The sequence below is a fragment of the Oryza brachyantha genome, chromosome 8 (genome assembly GCF_000231095.2).
Source record: "Oryza brachyantha chromosome 8, ObraRS2, whole genome shotgun sequence".
Classification (NCBI taxonomy): Eukaryota; Viridiplantae; Streptophyta; class Magnoliopsida; order Poales; family Poaceae; genus Oryza; species Oryza brachyantha.
The window spans coordinates 5,727,238-5,745,131 of record NC_023170.2 but is presented as its reverse complement, the minus strand read 5'-3'; the positions used below and the strand labels follow the sequence as shown (position 1 = coordinate 5,745,131).

The 17,894-nt window shown below is 44.1% G+C and overlaps 1 protein-coding gene across 1 annotated transcript; it reads left to right on the top strand.

The window, feature by feature from the left end:
• The first annotated feature begins 14,237 nt into the window (after nucleotides 1–14,237).
• Nucleotides 14,238–17,742, top strand: LOC102701374 (aspartyl protease family protein At5g10770-like). The gene is made up of 2 exons (XM_040527016.1): nucleotides 14,238–14,530; nucleotides 16,333–17,742. The coding sequence occupies exons 1-2, from the start codon at nucleotides 14,311–14,313 to the stop codon at nucleotides 17,664–17,666; spliced, it is 1,554 nt and encodes a 517-aa protein (XP_040382950.1). The 5' UTR covers nucleotides 14,238–14,310; the 3' UTR covers nucleotides 17,667–17,742.
• Nucleotides 17,743–17,894: the final 152 nt, after the last annotated feature.

Below are 17,894 nucleotides of genomic sequence, written 5' to 3'. Positions count from 1 at the left end.
TTTGCAAGCTCAAAGATTATGGTGTCCAAATATATGAACAATTTTTTATGCTACTATTTGGATGTAAACTCTCATCATGGACATATGGCTAGGCTAACTATGTTCTTATGATTTTCAGTCAAATAATAATCTTCTTGAGGGCATTACCTGGAAGTTTTAGAATCCGAGGGAAACTCACCTGAACATAATTTTGGCAGACACTTAAGGGAGTGATCATTTCGCTTTTTCATGAAAAAACCAAATGACATATTTGAAACGAAAAATAATTTGTGTATACTTTTTTTATGTGTTTTTAGTGATTTAAAAGTCAAGGCTAAGAAAAAAAACTACGATGAAAAAAGCTCAAAATCTACTTTAAATTTAATGCTAAAAAAATTAAATTTTGATTTATAGGTATAAACATAAACGAAAAGATAAGGGGTTCCCTGATTAGTTTTTGCTTTATTTGGAAGAACAACTTATGTCTTTATGCATAGGTTAGGACCGTGGAATGAATGAATGATCTAGGTTTTGTTTCAACTGAAAGTGGTTTAATTTCAGTACCGTCGGTAGCTTCCAGATTACATTACGAGCAATTTCTAACGGATGCTAACGGTAATAAGGGGTTGGCTTCACATTATTAGCATCCCAACACATTGGCTAGCTTTTCTCTCGATCTTTTCCACCCCGTCGATCAACATGGGTTAATTACTCTCTTTTTTAACATACGTTGGACTTTTTGCGCAATATTGGATCATTTGGCTGAATTAAAAAATAACACATATATGAAAAATAAAAGTCATATTTAAAGTCCTTTAATGATAAAATAAATTACCACAAAATAATACTAAGGATTAAACATCATGAAAAAAAGTTAATGAAGTCATGAAAAATTGTACTTAAGTCTACCAAGAACAATTGAATGAAAAAAAGTTTGTTTTACTCCCTCAGAATATTTTACAAAATCACCTAGCCCCTCAAAAAATAGGTACACCTATTTTTTCGCTTATGCATATACTTATAAGTCAAAATTTAAATTTCAATGTAAAATTTAGAGTTGATTTTGTGGCTTTTTACCATAGTTTATTTTCTCGCCTTCACTTTTAAATCACTAACAATACACATATAAAAGTTTTATTTTGCCCCAAACAATCTGAGAAACGACATATTTACAAATAAAAAATAATTTATAAATAAAACTTTTATATTCATGTTTTTAGTGCCTAAAAGTCTAGACTTAAAAATAAACTAGGATAAAAGAAACCTAAAAGAAAATTCAAATTTTTGTTTATAAACCTAAGCAGAAGCGAAATCACGGGGACGTGGTATTTTGGTCAGGAAAGGTTCTAGCAGATGGTCGTTGCAGCGTAGCGTCATTGCCAAGCTACGGGAACAAATGGCGACCCCAGCGGAGGCGCCGCCGCTGCGGCCGGCGAGGGTCTCCCGACGGGCATCCTCGCGCTGGTCCCCTTCGAGGAGCTGGTCCGCACCTGGCACCTCTCCCCGCCCGTGGCGGCGCCGGTGGGAGTCCGTCCCCAAGCTCGATCGACATCCGCTTCGACTGGGGCTCCCCGGCCCGCCGTGAGGTGCCCCCGCCGGCGCCCGTCGGCGGGTTCCGTGGCGGCCAGTTCGGCGCCCTGGCTCCTCTCCCTGGCTGTAAACAGCTACTCGATCGTAACAATCCACAGACGAGAACACAGAGAACAACACGATCAAATGGGCGAGAGGTAGGGATTAGTATTACGAACCAACGAGACCAGCACACGATACAAGTATGCCAATCCAACAGGATCGGCCTTCCGCCGCCGTCGCCACCGTCGTGTCCCAAGCCGAGTCCAATGCTATGATCTTTACAAGTATTTAACCCTCCACCCCATAGCTATCGCCAGCTGGCGCAGCAGCGGCATAGCTAGGCAACCCAGTTGGGCCCGGTGTATAGCTGGTTCGGCCTGCGAACGCGCCTGCTTCGTGGGCCGTCCGTGTCGGCTGGTTCCTGTAGCGTATCTGGCTCCGCGCGCTCCTTCTGCAGCTCCTCGCACTCCTCCTCAGGTATCTTGACAATCCCCTCCCCATCAGAATCGGCTTGTCCCCAAGCCGATGCAGCTGGAAACCGGCGACGGAGATCGTCCATTCCTTCCCATGTAGCTGATGTAGGAGACGTACCCGACCATTGCGTCAGGAGTTGAACGCAAGTCCGGTTGCCTTGACGAACTGTGCGACGATCCAGGAAACGCCAGGGCACCTGAAATTGGTTAGCCGTGGGTAATTGAGACTGACTGATACCTTGGAAACCACTAGCCGGCCGTAGTTGCGATACATGGAACACAGGATGAATCTGACTGGTAACTGGCAACTGTAACTTGTAAGCAACAGATCCTACACGATCCACCACTAGAAAAGGACCGAAGTATCGAAATACCAACTTGTGATTAGCTCGATTGGCCACAGACGTCTGCACATAGGGCTGCAGTTTCACATAAACCCAATCGCCAACAGTGAATTGCCGAAAACTGCGTTTCTTATCAGTGTATTGCTTCATCTGATTCTGGGCACGCTGCAAATGCTGCTGTAACAACGCTTGCATTAGATTCCGCTCTTCCTGCCAAATCTGCACGTCTGGATGGGGACAGTCAGAAGTAGAAATGCCCAGCTGAGTTGGAGTGGTCCCATACAATACCTCAAAGGGTGTCTTGCCTAGAGCAGAATGATATGCACAATTATACCAGAATTCAGCCAAGTACAGCCAATGCGACCAACGCCTCGGAGTAGCATGCACAAAACAGCGAAGATAGATTTCCAGGCACTGGTTGACACGTTCAGTTTGGCCATCTGATTGAGGGTGATATGCAGTACTCATTTGAAGTTTAGTACCAGAGTGAGCAAAGAGATGCTGCCAGAATTGGCTGGTAAACACACGATCCCTGTCAAAAACTATGGCCTGAGGCAAACCATGTAGCTTGTATATATGCTGCATGAATAACTGGGCAACCCCACCCAGGGTTTCCCTTACAGTGCAAGCCGCCAAAACCGCGGTACTGTGCTCCCCTGGATCCCGCACGGTAACCGCAAAAACCGGGATGAATTTGAATCCAACAAATTTAAATTTAAACTCACGCAGTTTTCGCGGTTTGCCGCGGTTAACGCGCGGTAAGCCACGAAAACCGCGGTATCTATTTGCTGAAACAACACATGAGAACGGCGGTTACCGTGGCTTATCGCGCGGTTTTTGTAGCCGAAACCGTGGTTACCGCGAGGAAACCGCGGTTACCGCAAGGAGACCGCGGGTGGGATGTCAAATGCAAAAAAAACTTTAAAAAATCTAAAAAAATACATGAAAAATAGAAAAATATTTTGTGACTATATTTATAACAATAGGACATGTTATAGGGAAAACAAGAAAATTTTCGCATAACATTTTCTAAATTCTTAATATTGCAACATACAAACATACACCGGCATATCACCCTTCACCAAATAATTCACTTCAATAACAAGTAATAACAACTTCATTTTGATTGTTGCGTCACAACTATATCTACTACCCATTATTACGAATAAAACTATTATGTACTTACTAAGATGCACGTATAATTTTTCTCTATACATATTTTCCATATATCTATCACGTATAATTTTTCTCTATACATATTTTTCATATATCTATCGTTGTATATTTGTATTTCAACATTATGTACTCTAGTGTCTAGTGTAAATTAATAATGACTCAACACAAAATATTCTTTACCATCTTCCTATGAAATATTACTTGCAATAGACTATTTTTTAATTTTGTTTCCCGAAATACTCGTTTATGATTTTTAATTACGCTGAGAATACATTTTTTCATTAATTTCTTTGACAAAACTACACTATATATATCAACATATACCACATATATTTTTTCATTAAATTTCCTCAAATTTTTTAAATTCTCCTCAAATTTAAACTCGGTTGCCACGGCTTACCGAAACCATGCCTCCGCAGAGAGCACGATTACCGCCGCCGCGGTTTTCGCGGTTTTGCAAACCCTGACCCCACCAGCTGAGAAAGGGTGTGAAAGGGGCAGGAAATGGCTGTATTTGGAAAATTTATCAACCACCACAAATATACAATTATAATTGTTGGAACGAGGTAAGCCTTCAATGAAGTCCATGCTAATCACTTGCCAAGATCCAGCTGGGACTGGTAAAGGTGGAGTAAACCCGGGTACCTTGATCTGTCAGGTTTAGCCTGAATACAGGTTTGGCACTGTTGGACATGCAATTTGACTTGAGATTTCATACCCTTCCAGGCAAACAACTGCTTCATCCTTCTGTAAGTAACAGGAAAACCGGAATGGCCTCCTAATGGGCTAGCATGGAGTTCAGCAATAAGTTTCAGCTGCAGTTGTTTGTTGTTGCCAATCCATATTCTGCCCTTATACCTCAATAGTCCAGTCTGCAGAGTATAACGAGGCCGTGCGTGGGGATTAATGGCTAGTTCAGCCAAGATTTGCTTAGTTTGAGCATCCTGATTGTAGCCTGCTAGCACCTCCTGCAACCACAGTGGCTGAACTGAAGAAACAGCCATACATTCCTGGATGGGAACTGCAGATTCATTCCTTCATAAAGCATCAGCAGCAGAATTAGTAGAACCTTTTCTGTAATATATCTTATATTGCAAACCCAACATCTTTGTAAATGCCTTCTGCTGCCAGGGTGTGTGCAGCTGTTGTTCATTCAGATGCATCAGACTATGGTGATCTGTCAGAATAACAAATTCCTGGTGTTGTAAATAAGGTCGCCAGTATTTCACAGCAAGTAGAATTGCTAAGTATTCCTTCTCATAAGTAGATAGCCCCTTGTTTTTTGGACCTAGTGCCTTGCTTAAAAACGCAATGGGATGTCTGTTCTGTGACAACACAGCTCCAATGCCCAAATCACTAGCATCAGTCTCCACTGTGAACTGTTGAGAAAAATCAGGGAGGGCTAAAACAGGTGCAGTCACTAAAGCTTGCTTCAATGCCTGAAAAGCAGCTTCAGTGGCCTCAGTCCATTTATAGGGTACCCCTTTTCTGAGTAAAACTGTGAGAGGTTTACTGATAATACCAAAATTCTTGACAAATTTTCGGTAGTAACCAGCCAAACCTAGAAATCCCCTTAGTTTCTTAACATTAGTAGGAACCACCCAGTCAACCACATCTTGAATTTTCTTGGGATCGGTTGAAACTCCAGCCGCACTAATAATATTCCCAAATAACCCACTTGTTGTTGAGCAAATGCGCACTTACTAAGCTTAACCTTCCACTGATGTTGCTGCAAGAGTTGAAGAACTTGAGTTACATGTGACAAGTGGGTGGCCAAGTCAGGGCTATAGATCAAAATATCATCAAAGAAAACTAGTGCACACTTCCTGAGTACAGGGGCCAATGTGTCATTCATGGCCCCAAGGAAAGTAGCAGGAGCACCAGTTAGTCCAAAGGACATCACTTTGTATTCATAATGACCCGAATGTGTCTGAAATGCAGTCTTGAATTCATCTCCAGCTGCCATTCTTATCTGATGATAGCCTACTCTCAAATCCAATTTGGTGAACCATTTGGACCCAGCCAACTCATTCAACAAATCTTCCATGAGTGGTACAGGGTATTTACTCTTAATAGTCATAGCATTCAGGTTCATATAATCAATGCAAAGGCGCCATGTGCCATCCTTCTTTTTGACCAAGAGTGCTGGGGAAGAATAAGCACTCTTGCTATGCTGAATTACTCCCGATTGCAGCATTTCGGTGACTTGCTTTTCAATTTCATCCTTGAGAGTAGGACTATAACGATATGGCCTCAAGTTGACAGGTTTGGCTCCTTCTATTAAAGGAATGGCATGGTCACAACTCCTTTTTGGTGGTAATCCAGTTGGTTCTGCAAACACTTCTGTAAATTGGTCCAGAACTGGTTGCATACAATCAGGAACAGAGTTAACTAATTGAGTTTCTATTGTAGACAAATGAAACATACACATGAAAGAACCTGTCTGAATCATGGCTTGCAGTTGATCACCAGATACCATTTTACACTGATCTACTTGATTAGTGATGCCCTGCAGCTTAATCACCCTGTTCATATACTTGAATTCCAAAGTTTTGCCCAACCAATCCATTTGCATAGGGCTATGTTGCTCTAACCAATCCATACCCAAAATGATATCATAAGTGCCCAATGGAAGTAATCTGAAATCATTTCTGAAGGTGTATTGCTTCTGTGAGAAGATTGTGGTCCAGAAGTAATGGCTCGGTTGATAGGCCGAATGAAACTAGTTGAATCTTGTTTTCTGACTGTTAAAGCAGTGCTGCTATATTCCAGGGCTTCCTCCTGCAGTAAGGCCAGGGCACAGGCTGTATCCATATCTCTGGGTCTCTGTACCATCACCACCGCTCTGATATCTCCTCTCAGACCCTCCACAAACCGGGTAACAAAATACAAAGGTTCCAGTTTGTTGTCATAAGCCAGCATCTGATGCATGATGATATCAAAGTGCTCCACATAGGACATGACAGATGCAGTTTGCCTCACATTGAACCATTGTCTAATCAATGCCTCATGTTTATCCTTAGTGAACTTGACACAAACCTTGGTGCACAACTCTTCCCAAGTAACTCCATCCATCTCTGTGATCACTGACTGCAACCAGAAAGCCGCAATCCCTGTGAAATTCAATGTAGCTACCTTCACCCAATTCAGAGGATGTACCCCATACACCTCAAAATATTTCTCGCAGTTAACACGCCACGGGTTTTCACCAGTGAATTGCGGGCAAGTCATAGGAGGAACGTTTCCGCCCATACCCGGGGACTGGAAACCACTCATGTTCGTATCATACCCATTAGGAGACACAGGTGTAGGGTCTCCGTGTACCTTCTTCGAAGCTTGATTCTCCAGTTGTTCAACCTTAGTGCTCAAAACGCTCAAGGCTGCTCCCAGTTCATCCACTTTCCTCTCAACCTTAGGTAATTTCACTTCTATAGCTTTCTTCAGATCAACAAAATCCGCTCGGCTACGCTCCTCCGATTCTCTCCGCTTCTTCTCATTCTCCTCGATCATCTTCATAAGGGCATCCAGCTTCTCGTCTTGTGCCATGATTTTAGCCGCTTGCTTCGTGATATAGCGTGGTTTATCCAGGATTCAAAACTACTAGGTTCGCTCCGAATTCAATCAACGGTGAAAGGCAAGTTACCTTTTCGCGGTGACGATTGACGATCGCCCCCAATCCTTCCACCGAGTTTTACGATCGAATCAAGCGGGTGTGAACCCAGGTGAGGCTCTGATACCAAATTGTAAACAGCTACTCGATCGCAACAATCCACAGACGAGAACACAGAGAACAACACGATCAACTGGGCGAGAGGTAGGGATTAGTATTACGAACCAACGAGACCAGCACACGATACAAGTACGCCAATCCAACAGGATCGGCCTTCCGCCGCCGTCGCCGCCGTCGTGTCCCAAGCCGAGTCCGATGCTATGATCTTTACAAGTATTTAACCCTCCACCCCACAGCGATCGCCAGCTGGCGCAGCAGCGGCATAGCTAGGCAACCCAGTTGGGCCCGGTGTATAGCTGGTTCGGCCTGCGAACGCGCCTGCTTCGTGGGCCGTCCATGCCGGCTGGTTCCTGTAGCGTATCTGGCTCCGCGCGCTCCTTCTGCAGCTCCTCGCACTCCTCCTCAGGTATCTTGACACTGGCGCGCAGGGGCGTCGGGGAGGTCGCGCGCCCTCGAGGTTCGACCGCCCCTGCTGCCTCCCCGGCCCCGCCCTCTTCTCTCGATCCTGCCCTGCGCCGCCACGCTCGTCCGCCCCTCCACCTCCAGAACTGCGACATGCCGCCCGCGTCACCGGGATTGCCTCCCTCACGCTTTGCCATGCATGTCACTCTCCCCGTTCGAGCGCGGCGCCGCGCCTCGCTGAGCTCAAGCTGCACGACGCAGCCACCCCACCCTTCAGCCTCCGGGTCCTAAGGATCGCTATGACCAGCTGCTGGAGGAGGCGTTCATCAAACCCTGATTTCGGTCGAGAATTGCTTTCGTTCATTCGATCGGTTTTTTTATCATTCTTAAAAAGTATCAAGGTAACAAAAATTTTATTATAAATTTTTGATGTCTTAAGATACAATGTACGTTAAGATACCTTACTAGATAGTGTTGTATATTAAGATACTTTGTAAGGATGGTAAAAAAGCTCTCATTCGACACTCAAAAGGTACGTACACTTTACGTTGCAGCTTATTAAAATATATTTCCTTGCAAGAATTGGCTGAGTTCTTTCTTTCTTTGCCTGCATTTTTAATCACATTGAAATGTCCACTCACCTTCATTTAACTGCAATTACCTAATATATGCAACAAAGAGAAACAAATTTCAGTAAAGTAGCATGCGTGCGCAAAGTCTAACACGTAGGCTTGATCAGGATTACTATTGTGTTTCTCTCTTTCATGTATTATGTATAATCATCAGTATTTTCATTGACATTTCAGTAATTGACCCTGCCTATGCTTAAGAATTAATCCCATTAGTCGCGCCCTTTTACCTGATTACTTTTTAGTGCTTAAGAATTAAACTGTTATTATGTTATACTGTATTGTTTTCGCCTGATAATGCTGTTTAGTGCAAATATCGTGGTTAAAGTACTTTTAAGGATAAATCAAGTCACCACAAAATAAATTATGCTTCTAGAATAATGAAATAAAATAAATGATTAAAGTTAAGACGTCACATATTTAAATATGAAGGCAGTACCATCGTAGTGCTTTTGCATTATTACAAAAATTTTTATTTTTTAAACTTTTTTAATAAATAATTTTATTACTAAACCTCCGGGGAAAAAATTTCACCCTATGAACCTTTTGCCCGCGCCACCAATATTAACGTGGCGAAACGGCTTGCCACGCCATTGTCAGTGGGTGGCAGCATTGTCTTGCCATGCCACTAATACTGGCGTGGCAAGACTGCCACGTCATGTGATGCCAACCAAGCAGCGTATTAGCGTTGTCTTGTCACGCTATCAACACTGGCATGGCCAAAAGGTTCAGTTTTTACAAAAACTTTGCCCGATGGTTTAGTAATAAAATTACTTGCTAAAAAGATTTATTTAATAAAAAAATTTCCGTTATTACCCACTTGGTGTCCAGTGATGTCAACTCCATTTTAGAGTCTCCATACCATAGTCATCACATCCAAAGGCTTTTAAATGCATTACATCAATTTGAAATGCCATGTAAACTCGAGATCATGGCCTCCCATAGTTGGGTATATATATATATGCTTTTAACTTCTACTGGGTAAGCGGCCCAGTTATATATGTTTGTTTGCTTCAAAGTGATAGTCAATCACCTGCATAAGCTCAGCCATAATAAGCTACCAATATATTCTGCAGAATAGGCTGACAAATACATCTACATTAGGTGCCTTCTGTAGTTCTCCTAATTCAAGTTCTCTAACTCCTTAATATTAGATTTACGACAGTTATCAGCAAAAAATTCTTTCACCATTTCATTTTTACCTTAATTGGAAGAGCAACTGGCATTTTTCTTCCTAGCTTTAGGCCATCCGGTATCTAAATTGCATTCCGATCAAAGAGATGTTTGATTTTTCGACTGCCTTGGGTGGCTTCTGGCCTATATAAACCAGTGTCAGTATCTTAAAATTTAATGCTGGCTTTACCTTACAAGCATCCTGATTCCTGACACAGTGTACTCAAGCTTTTGAATGGATAAAGTGTGTTGACTTGCTTTGTCTGTTTTGTTGTTCAACATTCGAGGATTATTCAAATATGAGCTTTCAAGTTGTATTAAGCTTTGCATCGCTGCCTGGAGAATTGTCCAGTTATTTCAGATAGGAAGAAGGCTCCATTCTGTTAAGCTGGATTAAACGGGTATGCTAGGTTTATCCAGTACGGTGAGGCTGCCCTCTGGCTACGCTCACCAAAATAGTTATGTGACATCACTGCTTAAACTAGTTGAACCGAACAGTTCAGTTTGTTTGAATGATTGGGACTGGGGTCCGAGACCCTGGGGCTTTCCCTTGTGTTCTGGAAAAGTATTAAGATCATCTTCTAACATAGTAGGGACGGTTTGTGATCGCCACCAAAAAACTTTTTTCACTTTAGAGCAAGTATAATAACAGGCTATAAGCGGGCTGAATGCTTATGTGGAGTAGAGAGGGGATGAGAGAGAGTGGAAGCTAACAGGCTATAAGCTTATAGCCAGCTCGGGCACAAAAACCAAAAAACTCTGTGAGAGTGACACGTGGGTTCTGTATTAATGATGAAGAGCTAACTACTATATGGGTAGGCTAAGCACTATATTTAAGAGCTCAGTTTAAGTATAGTGCTTAGTTTAATTAGGTTGTTAAGCACCTCACTAAGCACCCTTCATTGGAGGTGCCCTAAGAGCAAGTATAATAGCATGCTATAAGCTGGCTAAATGCTGATGTGGAAGAGAGGGAATGAAAGAGAGGAGAAGTGGACTATAAGCTTATAGCGAGCTCAGGCACAAGAAACAAGATACTTTATGAGAGAGACATATGAGTCATGTATTAAATACGAAGAGCTAACCACTGTATGAGTGGACTATAAGAAGACTACAAAGATTTTTATAGCCAACTTGTTGGCTATATTATTAGCCTTGCTCTAACAGGATTAACATACCCAAATAAACATGTCAGATATGTAGGCCCGGGGGTATCTCCTGTGCGCGGTTGCCACGCGGCAATTGTGGGCCCAACACCCAAGCCCCTGAAATGGAAGGGGTAAGGGAGACGGCCCCCTCAAAGTCACACGCCCTTGGGGTCAGGCCCAAAAGGGAGGTCATGGGCAAGAACGGAGGGGTCGGGGCGCCCCGACCCCCTCGGGCACATGGTTTACGGCTACAGGGCTCAATCCACGTCGAGCGTGACCTCAGCGCCTCAAGATCGCATCTATTACGGCGGAGGGGTGCCTAGTGCACCGTGTCGCCCTCATAATGGGCTCAGGCGCGCGCCTCAACCGCCTCTCCCCTAGCCTCCCGCGGAAAAAGGCGGACAGGGACAGACCATCCTGATGACACAGTGATATCCTTGTCATTTAGGGGATAGCCTGCTCTCCCACTATCACCATCGTATTAAATGTGATTGACAGCTGTGGGAAGGCAAGGGCGGTCGCTCGACTCAAGTTGGCGATTTCCAAGGAGCGCCCCCTCTCACGCCTACCCACTAACAGACAGGACCGGAGGGAGAGAATGTGGCTGCCACATCCCACCTACCCTCTGACGGATGGGACCAAAGGGATGAGGGGAGGCTGCTTCTCCCCACCGACCTGCTGACAGATGGGACCAAAGGAAAAAGGGGATGGCTGCTCATCCTACTTACCCTCTGGCTGACGGGACTAGATGGGAGATAGGGTGGCGACGGCACAATTTCGCAGCATCCCTGAGGAAGATAATGACCTATTCCCAGCAGGAGGAATGATGGCCTACACAACTGTTGGTAGGATAGGTGGGCGTTGTGGTGTCCCCTTACCCATATAAAAGGAGGCCCTGCCCAACATGGAAAGGGGGGACTTCTCTAGACAGAAATTTGTAGCGCATTCACCCACATAGTGCTCAAACAACATGAGTAGGGTATTACGCATCCTGGGTGGCCTGAACTTGTATAATTCTTCCTTGTCCCCTCAGAAGCCAGTTGTCGAAGGGCTGATTCTTGCATTTACTCCCTCTTTCACACCGAAGCCTTTAGGCCCCAACTCTGCACCCCTGGGCCAAACTCATAAAGGGGTCTCATAAATCTCCGCTTGAGGAGCTCACACGTCGACAAAACACATAATTGGTTACATTATTTTATCATCTCAATGTAAACTTCATCGGGAACCAGGTCTTGCTCGGTTGGCTAGCATAGTCGGACTGCACGTAGCCCACCCGGTTCTGTTGAATACATGAGCATATAATGATTTAATTTATCTTATACATAAATCATAACATTAACCATGTAAAGTATGATACTCACATCATACGATCTATACATATAAACTAGATATTAAAACATGAACAAATCATATAAGAAATATAGTGAATTTGTACCGAGTGTTCTAGTTTTGTTGCAGATCGTGTTGACGAGGAACAACGCGTAACAAATGAACAACGCGTGGTGTCAGATGTTATCATCGGCATGCAGCCCTCAAGTGTAGAGGAAGATGAGTCGTCATGGAAGATTAGCGAGTAGTCATGCGACGTGATACCCAAAAACCTTATAGTTGCCTTCTCCCTATGCAGGATGTCATAGGCGAATTTTCTGGAGACCTACTCTCCCGATCACCGATGAATTCCAACAAGCGGGATGGAGTAGACTGTGAGCAACAACGTAGTACAAAGAAGGAGGTAAAAAACTAATTGTTTTTTATATTTGCCTTCTGTGGAGAGATGATGGCTTGGTATATACAGAGGTAATAGGATGCGTGATCAAGACAATTGCCTTATTTTTAATTGAATTACAGCAAATAAAACTATAAAAGATAGTTGAGTCTATGTAAGGATGATGACCCAATTTGGTGAGTCATTCACGTGTACATGTCGCGTACGTGTGCCAGGCCACAAACGACTGTTTTTTTCTCCAACTCTTTCTCTCTGAACTCTCCCTATTTCAATATATATCGAGAGAGTTTTACTAAAATGAATCGCGACTCATGGGCTGCTCTGGGGTCCAAAACATAATAAATCAACTCAAAATTTTGATTTATATTGCTCAATACATTCTTTATATCAAAATCTTATAGCATGTAAATTTTTTCTATTTTTGGAGATTATTTAAGTTTTTATTTGATATTTTTTAAAATATTGAATAGTGGGAAATCTAATGATTGCATACTGACCCTAGTAGGTTAGCATACATAGGAGATAAGATACTTGTAATGCAAGTCAAATATTATATCGTATCTCTTTAAGATTCTATTTTTATCTCTAGATATTCTATTGGACTCATAGTAGATATTTTATAAATAACATTATAGCATTTCTGTCCATTTAACAACAACAAAGGGCCCCTTCTCTTACAACCCTTTTGCCTTCGATGTTGGTGCCCCTTGTTACTTACCTTCCGACCTTTATGCAAGATATTTCTGGCTATGGATGTTACACCATTGTGACCATACCATAATAACAACTGATATATGATCTATATCCACATATGTGCATACAAATCAACATCTGTAATGATATCGTTATTATGGCAGATGATATAAACCCAATTTAATGAATTTAATGAATCGTTATAATTCATCAAATCTTATAAACAAATGTATGTAGAATTGTAGACTGTCATCCCTCCCTCCGTGCTCCATCCATCCATCCATCCCTTTTCTCCATGAATTTTTTTATTTTTAAAAATTTTTTACTAAATAATTTTATTACTAAATCTTGGAGAAAATGTTTTACCGTATGAGTCGGTGTTGGTGACGTGGCAAGCCTGTCACGTCAAATACTCTGTGTGACAAGCCACATCATTAATATTGATATGGTCAAAAGGTTCATATGATGAAAATATTTTTCTCCAAAGTTTAATGATAAAATTATTTATTTAAAAAATTTTTAAAAAAAATTATGGATGGATTGTTAGGCCGGTAGCTCATGGGAGCAGCTGTGTGCGTGCGTGCCGCAGTGGTGCTAGACAGGGCATCCTGCTTGCCCTGCTCCCATCCTCTCCACAACCAAACAACACAACACATGCATGCATAGATACATACAAGCGAATACTTCTCTCTATCTCTCTCTCTCGTGCGTGCTTGCTCGTGATTGCAAATAATTCGCTAACGCTACAGTACACTCCCGTGTTCCCCTCTCCATCGATGTCTATCTCGTTTAATCCACAAATACTATCTCAGTCGTCTGCTTGTTCGATCTATCCTAGTTGTCGTTCGGTTTTTTAAGAAAAAAATAATGAAACTTTATATTTATAAATAAAAAATAATTTACTAATAAATCTTTTATATAAGTGTTCTCCGCGATATAAAAACAAGTTTAAAAAATAAATTATAATAAAAACACCGATCAACTCTTAAATTAAAGTTAAAAATTTAAATTTTAAGTTATAAACAGAAGGGAAAAGACGTCGTCGTCGTGTAGCTAGCTAGCATACATGCAGCAGGTAGCTTCACATTCTCTTGTCTCTTGCACTCTCTCCTTCCTGCTTGGTCTCTAGCTACGCTACTTACCTTCAGATCAGCTTCACTTCATCTCTCTATCTATCTAGAGCTAGCAAGCGCGCGCTTAGCGGGAGCCGGGAGAGCAGAGATCTAGTACCTACGCACGCGTCGTCGAGAGATCGTCGGCGATTGATAATGGAGGCCCGCCTCCGCCTCCGCCTCCACCTCCTCCTCCATGTTATTGTTGCGGTGGTGGTCGCGGCTCCTGGCGCCGCCACCGCCGGCGTCGTCGTTGGCGGCAGGGAGAGCGCGGTGCTGCGGCTGCGCGAGCTGCAATGGCGCTCCGGATCCGCGGGGAAGATCACCGGCCGCGGCCGGGACGCTCAAGCGAAGCACGCCGAGAAGATCATGACAGGTAATTAATCAGAGTATATTTGTTGTTTAGGATAAGATTTGATTAAAATTTTAAAATTTCAATGAAGGATTTATGTTATAATAAATTTAATAAGTTTATGATATCATGATAGCACTTTTTGAGAAGAATATACATGTATCATTTTTCTTGTATTTTACTAATAGGTAATTGTCATAATTTTAAAATTTTAACTAAATCTTGTCCTAGCCCAGAAGTAACCGGACTAATTTGCAGTTGCATGCACTCTGACTTTCCAAGCATGCATTGTTGATAATTTATATTTAAAAATAGGAAAATTTCATCCATACCACAAACTTTTGACCGGTACCAAAAATACCATAAAATTTTTCACCTCCCCAACAATACGACAGAAGAACGGGAGTGAAACAGAACGGCATGGAAAATAGGGGTGCTAGACATGTTTACCCCTCTATAAAATCGTCCCAAACCCGTTCAAAAAAAAAATCATCCTGGCCGGCCGACGCCCCTCCCCGCCCCGTCGGCCTACGCCTGCACGGTGACCGATTTGCTGCACCGCCGGTCGACGCCCGCCCGCCGGCTAACGCCTCTCCCCGCCAGCCGACGCCCGCGCCCGCCCGGCGGCCAACGCCCCGCCTGCCGACGCTCCGCCCAGTGGCCTCCCTCTTTCTCTTTCTTTCTCGAACACAGGGGTATTTTGGTCCTACAAAAAGACGACGTTATTTTTCGTTCCACTTCCACTGAATTCTGTGGTATTGTTAGAGAGATGAAAAATTTTATGGTACTTTTGGTACCGATCAAAAGTTTGTGGTATGAATTGAAATTTTCCTTCAAAAATCTGTCGCAGCTGAATTGTGTTCAGGGTCATGTTTTTGTAATCCTAATTCTGGCGAACTGATAGATGTCTATGTAGTCTCTACTCTATATTGTTTATAATTTTTATTTCAAAATCTTCCATAACCACTTCTAGTTACATTGCATTTGAAAGAAGATTGAATACAGCCGCCATCCTCTGGAGAGATTGTAAATTTGTAATCACCTTCTATGAACCAACGGCATGCTGTGAAAAAAGTGCACACGCATGCACGCGACTGCAGGGGTAAAGAAAATAAGCTTGGCAGTAAAAAAAAAAACCAGATTTCATCAATTTGTTGGTTACCTACCAAACCTTCTCCAGATATGTAGTTTTTGTCCCATACAAGTTTTTTACTTTTTCACTTTTTCCTGTTAAGTTTCCTTTTTATGAATTTTATGTGTTTTCAGCAAGTTAATTTCATTCACATTCAACTTGTCTTCAACATCTGATTTGGCCTTCCCTAAAAAGTATATTTGAACTTTATAAAATCATCTTAATTCTGGCATGGATTTTATATATTTTTTAACATCCCTAAGCACCACAGTATCTTTTGATCACCACACCATGATCAATCTAGATCCACTCCCATGTTTTCGTCTATACTTATCAATCAAATTTTGAATTTTCAACCTTAAATTTGGAGTTTTAAATTTAAAGTTGATTTTAAGGTTTTTCAATAAAGTTTATTTTCTAGTTTTGGCTTTTAGATCGCCAAGAATACATATATAAACGTTTTATTCACTAATTATTTCTCATTTGCAAATATACCGTTTGACTTTTTCAATAAAAACCCAAACAATCACCCCTTCATGTCCAACTTTTTTGATTAATTTTATAAACCAACACGAAACTTCACTTTTTTTAACGAAAACTAAAAATCATCATCATTATTTGCTTTACATTTCTACACCGAATTTTCTACAATTTCAAAGTAAGTTTCCAATAACGCTTCATCTTCTTCAATCAGGGCAACACAAGAAAGAGGCGGCAGCAGCAGCAGCAGCAACAACAAGAACGACGAGCACCGTCCTAGAGCTGAAGCACCACTCGCTCGCCGCCATCTCCGACCACCCCGCCGCGCAGGAAAGCTATCTCCGCCGCCTCCTGGCCGCCGACGAGACGCGGGCTAACTCATTGCAGCTCCGCAACAGGGCAGCGTTCACGCAGTCCGGCCATGCGGCGGCCGAGGTTCCCCTGACCTCCGGCATCCGCTTCCAGACGCTCAACTACGTCACAACCGTCTCGCTCGGCGGCGCCTCCTCCCGCGCCGCCAACCTCACCGTCATCGTCGACACCGGCAGCGACCTCACCTGGGTGCAGTGCAAGCCCTGCTCCGTCTGCTACGCGCAGCGCGACCCGCTGTTCGACCCCGCCGGCTCGGCCTCCTACGCCGCCGTCCCTTGCAACGCCTCCGCCTGCGCGGCCTCCCTCAAGGCGGCCACCGGCATGCCGGGGTCCTGCTCCAGCGGCGGCGGCGAGAGGTGCTACTACGCGCTGGCCTACGGCGACGGGTCGTTCAGCCGCGGCGTGCTCGCCACGGACACGATCGCCCTCGGCGCCGCCAGCCTCGACGCCTTCGTGTTCGGCTGCGGGCTCAGCAACCGTGGCCTGTTCGGCGGCACGGCGGGGCTCATGGGCCTCGGCCGCACGGAGCTGTCGCTGGTCTCCCAGACGGCGTCCCGGTTCGGCGGCGTCTTCTCCTACTGCCTGCCGGCGACCACCTCCGGCGACGCCGCAGGCTCCCTCTCCCTCGGCAGCGACACCTCCTCCTACCGCAACACCACGCCGGTGTCCTACACCCGCATGATCGCCGACCCGGCGCAGCCGCCGTTCTACTTCATGAACGTCACGGGCGCGTCCGTCGGCGGCGCCGCCGTGGCCGCCGCGGGGCTCGGCGCCACCAACGTCCTCGTCGACTCCGGCACGGTGATCACGCGCCTGGCGCCGTCCGTGTACCGCGCCGTGCGCGCGGAGTTCACCCGCCAGTTCTCGGGGCGCTACCCGGCGGCGCCGCCCTTCTCGCTGCTCGACACGTGCTACAACCTGACCGGGCACGACGAGGTGAAGGTGCCGCTGCTGACGCTGCGCCTCGAGGGCGGCGCCGACATGACCGTGGACGCCGCCGGCATGATGTTCATGGTGAGGAAGGACGGGTCGCAGGTGTGCTTGGCCATGGCGAGCCTCTCCTTCGAAGACCAGACGCCCATCGTGGGCAACTACCAGCAGAAGAACAAGAGGGTTGTGTATGACACTCTGGGCTCTAGGCTAGGCTTTGCTGATGAGGATTGCACCTATGCATAAATAGTTAGTTAATTAATTACCTATATGTCATGTCACTACAATTTGGAATTTTGCAAATCAGGTGTTTGAGTAAAAATAGACACTTGATAATGGAGGTGATGATGAGGAAATGGCTTGATCCTCTTACACTATTTATTGTAACCTCTTTATTTTTATTTTTTTTGGAATGTTTGAAAGATTGCTCGTTTGCGGAACGAGCATCTCCTCAAGATTTTTTTTATTTATTGC

Coding starts and splice junctions, on each gene's coding strand:
- LOC102701374 (XM_040527016.1), top strand. CDS start 14,311: ATGGAGGCCCGCCTCCGCCTCCGCCTCCACCTCCTCCTCCATGTTATT. Junction 14,531..16,332: donor CGCCGAGAAGATCATGACAG/GTAATTAATCAG, acceptor TTCTTCAATCAG/GGCAACACAAGAAAGAGGCG.